Here is a 9,180-nt window from a genome sequence, read left to right as displayed (position 1 = left end):
ATGTCAGTGGGGTCATCATGAAGCTCACCTGTACATCATGCCAGTGTGGTCATCATGAGGCTCACCTGTAGATTGTGCCAGTGTGGTCATCATGAGGGCCACCTGTACATTGTGCCAGTGTGGTCATCATGAGGCTCACATGTACATCATGTCAGTGGGGTCATCATGAAGCTCACCTGTACATCGTGTCAATGTGGTCATCATGAGGCTCACCTGTATATCGTGCAGGTGTGGTCATCATGAGGCTCACCTGTACATCATGCCAGTGTGGTCATCATGAGGCTCACCTGTACATCATGCCAGTGTGGTCATCATGAGCCTCACCTGGGCCACATGTGCCAGTGTGGTCATCCTAAGGGTCTCCTGTACAAATGTCTCAGTATGGCCACTATTAGGGTCCTGTGCTCCACATTCTAGATGTAATAAGCATGAGGCTGACCAGCACCACATGCTGTGAGACTTGAGAGAGAGAGGCCTTCTGGGAAGCCATTAAAGTAGAAATTGTTAATTTCTCTTCTGCAGAAAGACAAAAACAAAACCGACTGATAAAAAAAAAAAAAAACAGTGGTTGACAAAGAAGCAAATCCTAAATCCAAACAGTATTTTCATTGAGAATAAACACTTTTGTCCACTTCTTAACTATATGTGAACTTCATCAGGTAAAAGTTATAAATTCAAAAAACATGTAAATAGCCCTAAAGATACCTACTGCATATTAATCAAGCATATGATTGGCTGACAACCAAATCTCTAAACCAATTCAGTTCCTGCATCAGTCCCTAAGGACGGCTAATATCCCATTCATTAAAAACATATATTTCATTTAATATCGGACAAAATTAACATATAATTAAATAAATAAATGAAAATACATTCCATTCAAAGTTAGGTAGTGAAACCTAGAAGAGTGTGACAGTTGATTAAACAGCTAACCATTTTTAAACTCACTGGCAATTTCAACCTTCTAGACCCAAAAACATAGTTAAAGCGTTCAAACCCTCATTGAAAACATAAGAATGAAAATAAATTTAAGATTCCATTTAATTAAATAACATTTGGAGGTACTGATAAAGCATATTAACAAACAAATTGAACATTTAACAGCTGAACTGGACTTAGATAATGCCATTAAACAGGACCTCCTTTACGAAAGATATAAATGTGAGTGGCGAAGAATCATTAATAGTGTTGATAAACATTTGTAAAACATAAGAACAGTAACAATAAAGAAAATTGGAAGGAACCAAGCCAATTATGCAAATGGTACCACTTATCCCAAACTCCTTTGTTTACAAAATACTTTCTGGGAAAAGAACAAGCTTCATTGAATGTTAATATCAACAGCAATAATGTGGAACAAACGGAAACGACTGGTGACAGTCATGCTACGGGGAGTGAGGAACAAAAGGGAATGACTGGTGACAGTCATGCTACTGGGAGTGAGGAACAAAAGGGAATGACTGGTGACAGTCATGCTACTGGGAGTGAGGAACAAAAGGGAACGACTGGTGACAGTCATGCTACGGGGAGTGAGGAACAAAAGGGAACGACTGGTGACAGTCATGCTACTGGGAGTGAGGAACAAAAGGGAACGACTGGTGACAGTCATGCTACGGGGAGTGAGGAACAAAAGGGAACGACTGGTGACAGTCATGCTACTGGGAGTGAGGAACAAAAGGGAACGACTGGTGACAGTCATGCTACTGGGAGTGAGGAACAAAAGGGAATGACTGGTGACAGTCATGCTACTGGGAGTGAGGAACAAAAGGGAACGACTGGTGACATTCATGCTACTGGGAGTGAGGAACAAAAGGGAACGACTGGTGACAGTCATGCTACTGGGAGTGAGGAACAAAAGGGAATGACTGGTGACAGTCATGCTACTGGGAGTGAGGAACAAAAGGGAACGACTGGTGACAGTCATGCTACTGGGAGTGAGGAACAAAAGGGAATGACTGGTGACAGTCATGCTACTGGGAATGTTGAACAAAAGGGAATGACTGGTGACAGTCATGTTACTGGGAGTGAGGAACAAACAGGAACAACTGGTGACAGTTATGCTACTGGGAGTGAGGAACAAAAGGGAATGACTGGTGACAGTCATGCTACTGGGAGTGAGGAACAAACAGGAACGACTGGTGACAGTCATGCTACTGGGAGTGAGGAACAAAAGGGAATGACTGGTGACAGTCATGCTACTGGGAGTGAGGAACAAACAGGAATGACTGGTGACAGTCATGCTACTGGGAGTGAGGAACAAAAGGGAATGACTGGTGACAGTCATGCTACTGGGAGTGAGGAACAAACAGGAACGACTGGTGACAGTCATGCTACTGGGAGTGAGGAACAAAAGGGAACGACTGGTGACAGTCATGCTACGGGGAATGAGGAACAAAAGGGAACGACTGGTGACAGTCATGCTGCTGGGAGTGAGGAACAAAAGGGAACGACTGGTGACAGTCATGCTACTGGGAGTGAGGAACAAAAGGGAATGACTGGTGACAGTCATGCTATTGGGAGTGAGGAACAAACAGGAACGACTGGTGACAGTCATGCTACTGGGAGTGAGGAACAAACAGGAACGACTGGTGACAGTCATGCTACTGGGAATGAGGAACAAACAGGAACGACTGGTGACAGTCATGCTACGGGGAGTGAGGAACAAAAGGGAATGACTGGTGACAGTCATGCTACTGGAAGTGAGGAACAAACAGGAATGACTGGTGACAGTCATGCTACGGGGAGTGAGGAACAAAAGGGAATGACTGGTGACAGTCATGCTACTGGGAGTGAGGAACAAAAGGGAACGACTGGTGACAGTCATGCTGCTGGGAGTGAGGAACAAAAGGGAACGACTGGTGACAGTCATGCTACTGGGAGTGAGGAACAAAAGGGAACGACTGGTGACAGTCATGCTACTGGGAGTGAGGAACAAAAGGGAATGACTGGTGACAGTCATGCTACTGGGAGTGAGGAACAAAAGGGAATGACTGGTGACAGTCATGCTATGGGGAGTGAGGAACAAAAGGGAACGACTGGTGACAGTCATGCTATGGGGAGTGAGGAACAAAAGGGAACGACTGGTGACAGTCATACTACTGGTAGTGAGGAACAAAAGGGAACGACTGGTGACAGTCATGCTACTGGGAGTGAGGAACAAAAGGGAATGACTGGTGACAGTCATGCTATGGGGAGTGAGGAACAAAAGGGAACGACTGGTGACAGTCATGCTATGGGGAGTGAGGAACAAAAGGGAACGACTGGTGACAGTCATGTTACTGGGAGTGAGGAACAAAAGGGAATGACTGGTGACAGTCATGCTACTGGGAGTGAGGAACAAAAGGGAATGACTGGTGACAGTCATGCTACTGGGAGTGAGGAACAAACAGGAACGACTGGTGACAGTCATGCTACTGGGAGTGAGGAACAAAAGGGAATGACTGGTGACAGTCATGCTACTGGGAATGAGGAACAAACAGGAACGACTGGTGACAGTCATGCTACGGGGAGTGAGGAACAAAAGGGAATGACTGGTGACAGTCATGCTACTGGGAGTGAGGAACAAACAGGAACGACTGGTGACAGTCATGCTACGGGGAGTGAGGAACAAAAGGGAATGACTGGTGACAGTCATGCTACTGGGAGTGAGGAACAAAAGGGAATGACTGGTGACAGTCATGCTACTGGGAGTGAGGAACAAAAGGGAACGACTGGTGACAGTCATGCTGCTGGGAGTGAGGAACAAAAGGGAACGACTGGTGACAGTCATGCTACTGGGAGTGAGGAACAAAAGGGAATGACTGGTGACAGTCATGCTACTGGGAGTGAGGAACAAAAGGGAATGACTGGTGACAGTCATGCTATGGGGAGTGAGGAACAAAAGGGAACGACTGGTGACAGTCATGCTATGGGGAGTGAGGAACAAAAGGGAACTAGTGACAGTCATGCTACTGGTAGTGAGGAACAAAAGGGAATGACTGGTGACAGTCATGCTACTGGGAGTGAGGAACAAAAGGGAATGACTGGTGACAGTCATGCTATGGGGAGTGAGGAACAAAAGGGAACGACTGTTGACAGTCATGTTATGGGGAGTGAGGAACAAAAGGGAACGACTGGTGACAGTCATGCTACTGGGAGTGAGGAACAAAAGGGAATGACTGGTGACAGTCATGCTACTGGGAGTGAGGAACAAAAGGGAATGACTGGTGACAGTCATGCTACTGGGAGTGAGGAACAAAAGGGAACGACTGGTGACAGTCATGCTACTGGGAGTGAGGAACTAAAGGGAACGACTGGTGACAGTCATGCTACTGGGAGTGAGGAACAAAAGGGAACGACTGGTGACAGTCATGCTACTGGGAGTGAGGAACAAAAGGGAACGACTGGTGACAGTCATGCTACTGGGAGTGAGGAACAAAAGGGAACGACTGGTGACAGTCATGCTACTGGGAGTGAGGAACAAAAGGGAATGACTGGTGACAGTCATGCTACTGGGAGTGATAATGCAGAGATGGTCCTGCCTGTTAATGCTCAGAGCAAATTTCCACCTTTGAGATGCTCCAAGATAATTAGGGAAAGGGCAAAGGGGCTAAAAGAAAACACCCAGTCCTATACACAGCATCATAGGGGCAAAAGGAAACCACCCAGTTCTATACACAGCATTTTATGCACCTTCCAGGAGGAACTAATGGAGAGAAAGGAGCCCTCAGGACGTGACCCAAACCAATCAACCATGGTGACAGTACAACAAACGGAGGAGATAAATGAGAGACTTGCGTTTGTATCACGTTATATAGACCCAGAGAATTGGTTTCGAGTCAACAGTGGATGATTTAATAAGTTTTAGTAACTGTAAAATTCTAACTAACCAGACTGGGGACTTTAATATATATAACTTTTCTGAGACTATTGACAGACACGTGGCTGATGTATTAAGTAATGGGTTGACTTTTGTTCCTACTGTTAAAGCTAATTTATCTAATATTTTATTGGACTTGAAATTATATTTAAGGAAATTGAATTTTAAATTATTGTTTCAGGACAGCTCCCGACCAAGTGCAGATTTGGAAATTTCTAGTACCTATAACCCGCCCCTCCATCAAGCCTTGCTAATTTTTGAAAAAAGTATGTGAACTGGATATTAGGGAAAGGACAATATATTATAATATTAACAATAGTAATGATAATTTGAATAAAGATGAACGTTCCATACTAGAATATCTTAAACAGAATGAAGCCAGATAAGGGGAGGGTTGATTATAATATATGTATGAAATATCCGGAATGGGTACATGTGAACTGGTGTCTAAGAATGTGATGAACAGAGCATATAGGTGGATCAACTGCCATATTCAGGATTTATTCATAGATTGCAGAATAAATTTGAATTCTTATATTTTTAACTATAGATGTAAAGGATCTTTACACTGTAATATCCCAGCAGGCAGGAATTGAAAGGTACCTGAGTCCTTATGAATAAAGGGGTAACACAGGATGATCGTAATTTAAACAAGGAATTGTTTGATATTATGCAGAAACAATTTTTTGTACTTTATTGGTAAACATCATCTGCAAAAAATAGGAGTAGCAATGGGGGGGGGGTCACCTTGCAGCACCATTTTTTTGAATATAGTCATGGCTCTCTGGGAATGGAATTTTGTACTAAATAATGATTTTACTAATGGGTAATATTTGGATATATGTCCTCTACCTTGATGATATCTTTATTATATGAAAGGGTGGTAAGGAGAGCATTAATGCTTTTATGCAGTATATTAATAATAATACAAACTGATTTTTTTGTCTTTTACCAATGATGCCAGTCTTGAAAAAAATTGCTTATTTGGATGTTTTCCTGCAAAAGGACAGAAAAAAATAAAAGATAATTTTTGAGGATATTTAGAAAGAAAACCTATTCAACACCTTTCTGCACTTTTCAAGTTCCCACCCATACTATCTGAAGAAATCGGTATTGAAAGGCCAATTAGTCCGGCCAGCAAGGATGGTTTCATTGGACCAGCATTTTTAGAAGAACGTTCCCATTTAGTGGGCATGCTCAGTAGGTGAGGGTATACGCATCACAGTTGTCAAATGAACTGCTTTAGAAGAAAAGAACATCTGCTTCTTTTACTCCCATTCCTGGGGGTCAACTTCCTATCAAACTTGAAAATGGTTTATTGAATATTGATTGTAACAATACCTTGGAGGTCAGTGGTGTTAATAAGAAGGCTAATACTGAATCGTCGATGGCTTTTATCACCACTTATTCTGGTGACCTTAATATGCTGAGGGAAATTCTTAACAAAAATGAAAGGTTATAGAAGATGATGTGACCCTTAGAGGTATAATATATGATAACCCTAGTATAGTGTTAAGAAGAGGATTTAATTTTAAGAATATGCTTGAGAAATTTGGGTCTATATTAAATGCTCAAAGAGGCGTGAATGGCTCTTCATTGACACATAATCCGCGACCTCACTAAACCATGAACATTCAAAACAGCGATTTCTTTCCCTGGGAAATAAATCACTTGCACTAAAAACACATGCACACGATTTCAAACATAAAGTGGGGGGCTTTGCCCCACACACCCCCACCACTGGGGAGGCTGTGATCACACACCCCCCCTACCTAAATATATCAACTCAGAGATCACACTACAGTGGAATAAAGGGCAATGTCATGGCTCAGGCCAAGCAATTTTTTTTTTCCTGGGAAAAAATCGCTGATCTGAGCCTTTGCTATTTTCAGATTTTGGTCTATATGTGTCGGCGAAACAGCATTCACTGTAATGCCATTTCACTGATCTAATATACACCCAGAATTTTTCCAAAACTGTAGAAGCAATTAATCCTCAAATGAGAAAATGTGTCTTTTGTCCCTATTGTAAATTCATCAATATGGGTGAGGAATTATAGGTGACTCAAAGTATAAAATAAGGAGCAAGTATATATGCGATACCAAGGGAGCTGTATACGTAGTGATATGTCAGTTATGTCCATGTTTTTACATGGGCAAGACAATGTAAATTAAGGGAATGTATTTATGGATATAAATATTGTATTAAAAAACAAAAGTTAAATAAGGCCTTGGCAAAGCATGTATATATAATAATGGGCACCATTTTAAATATATGGCTATAGACAGAGTTACAGTAGAAAACAGAGGGGGACCCTGGGCACTTTATTTGGAGAAAAATAAATTAATTTGGTAACTACAGCTAAATGCCTATAGTCAGCCTGATTAAATGAATATTGCCCCATCAGCAGCCTGTTAAGGATAGAAGCACTGAATAGATGAACTTTTAAAAGCTTATTTCTAATTTTTAAAAAGTTATTTAATTAAATGGAATCTTATAATTTATGTTCATTCTTATCTTTTTAATAAGGGTTTGAAAGATTTAACTATGTTTTAGGTCTAGAAGGTTAAAATGGCCAGTGAGTTTAAAAATGGTTATTTATTTAATCAACTGTCATGCTCTTCTAGGTTTCACTACCTAACTTTGAATGGAATGTTTTTTTCATTTATTTATTTAATTATATGTTAATTTTGTCTGATATTAAATGAAATATATGTTTTTAATGAATGGGATATTAGCTGTCCTTAGTGATTGATGCAGGAACTGAACTGGTTTAGAAATGTGGTTGTCAGGCAATCATATGCTTGATTAATATGCAGTAGGTATCTTTAGGGCTATTTAAATGTTTTTTGAATTTATACCTTTTACCCGATGAAGTTCACATAAAGTTAAAAGCAGACAAAAGTGCTTATTCTTAAAAAATACTGTTTGGATTTGGGATTTGCTTCCCTGTCAGCCACCATTTTTTTGTTAATTTCTATGCTGCTTGCCCTCATCACATAACATCAGAGAAAGAGTTTAGGCACCCTTGGGGTGTCTGGCCATGTGCGTGTGTGCCCTGAAACGTGTGTCATTTGTTAGTTACCTCTTAAGCCTGGTAATCCTGGTGTCACATGAAAGGTATGAAAGAATGGGGTGCTTTGGTCTGTGTAGATACCTTTATTTTATTTTTGAATCATCTTGATGCATACTATGTTTATTTTATTCTAGTCTGGTTGCTATTTGACATACTATGTTGCTGTAGTCAGAATCAGGACACACAAGGACCAGTTTGTGTTTTATATTTTTACATTTGTTATTGGGATTTCTTTTTATTTTTGTTGTTTTTCCTTTTTTTCTTTTCTTTTCTTTACAGCTGTCTTAGAGAGGTCTGTTACCTAGGGCACAATATTTACTTTATGTACGCCTCCTATTTCGAAATGTTTCTGTGCTTTGACATCCTCTACCTCACATACTGATGCTGCAGTGATATCAGTGTTGTTTTAATTTGTGGATTGTTGTGGTTATATTGCATAATAAGCAAGTAATCTGAAGCTGATAGCTCAAAGTAGCAGTTCATTAAATCTGGTGCTGCTGCATTCATATCAGTTATATCTTTCAGAGCAGTAGGATGAGTTATGGATCCAGTGTGTGATGGTCTTCACATCCCACATTTGCGTTAATTATTCCAACTCAAAGATCATTGCTCAACTTTATACAGCAGGTTAAAACCTTGTTCAATGAACACCACCACTGCCAAGTTTTGTATAATTTACACTTTAGAAGTGAGTTTTGATGATGTGGCGGCATTCTGAAGGTTTGGATTCAGAGAATCATTATGTAGCTGCTGTCTCTATGGGGTCAGCTACATCCAAAAGGCTAGTCTCAGTACGAGGGGGTCAGCCACATCCAAAAGCCTAGTGTCAGTACGAGGGGGTCGGCAACATCTGAAAGGCTAGTATCAGTATGAGGGGGTCGGCCATATCCAAAAGGCTAATGTCAGTGCAATGGGGGCTGCATGGGCAAATTGTTATACCAACAACACTTTATATCAGAAGAATTCTGGACCCTCAGCAAACTTAATAATAATGAACAGCTTACATTTGTGTTCCAGTATTCAGTTACCAGTGGGGTAATGCAATTACCAGTGGGGTAATGCAATTACCAGTGGGGTGATCCAGTTACCAGCAGGGTGATCCATTTACCAGCGCGGTGATCCAGTTACCAGCACGGTGATCCTGTTACCAGCAGGGGTGATCCAGTTACCAGCGGGGTCACATAAATGTTCCAATATCCAGTTACCAGTGGGGTGACATAAATATTTGTTAAGTATTTAGAAAAGC

The 9,180-nt window shown here is 41.2% G+C and overlaps 1 protein-coding gene across 1 annotated transcript; it reads left to right on the top strand.

Moving 5' to 3' along the window:
- The first annotated feature begins 1,411 nt into the window (after window positions 1-1,411).
- On the top strand, window positions 1,412-4,831 carry LOC122788402 (collagen alpha-2(I) chain-like). Its single transcript, XM_044055475.1, has one exon. It carries the CDS (start codon window positions 1,412-1,414, stop codon window positions 4,829-4,831), a length of 3,420 nt encoding a protein of 1,139 aa, XP_043911410.1.
- Window positions 4,832-9,180: the final 4,349 nt, after the last annotated feature.

The sequence above is a fragment of the Protopterus annectens genome, chromosome 13.part0 (assembly GCF_019279795.1).
Source record: "Protopterus annectens isolate FY-2018-M chromosome 13.part0, PAN1.0, whole genome shotgun sequence".
NCBI lineage: Eukaryota > Metazoa > Chordata > Ceratodontiformes > Protopteridae > Protopterus > Protopterus annectens.
Note: the sequence above shows the minus strand (reverse complement) of the source record. Positions and strands in the feature narration are given on the sequence as shown.

What these genes read in the sequence shown, in the direction of transcription:
- LOC122788402 (XM_044055475.1), top strand. Translation starts at nt 1,412, where the DNA reads ATGACTGGTGACAGTCATGCTACTGGGAGTGAGGAACAAAAGGGAATG.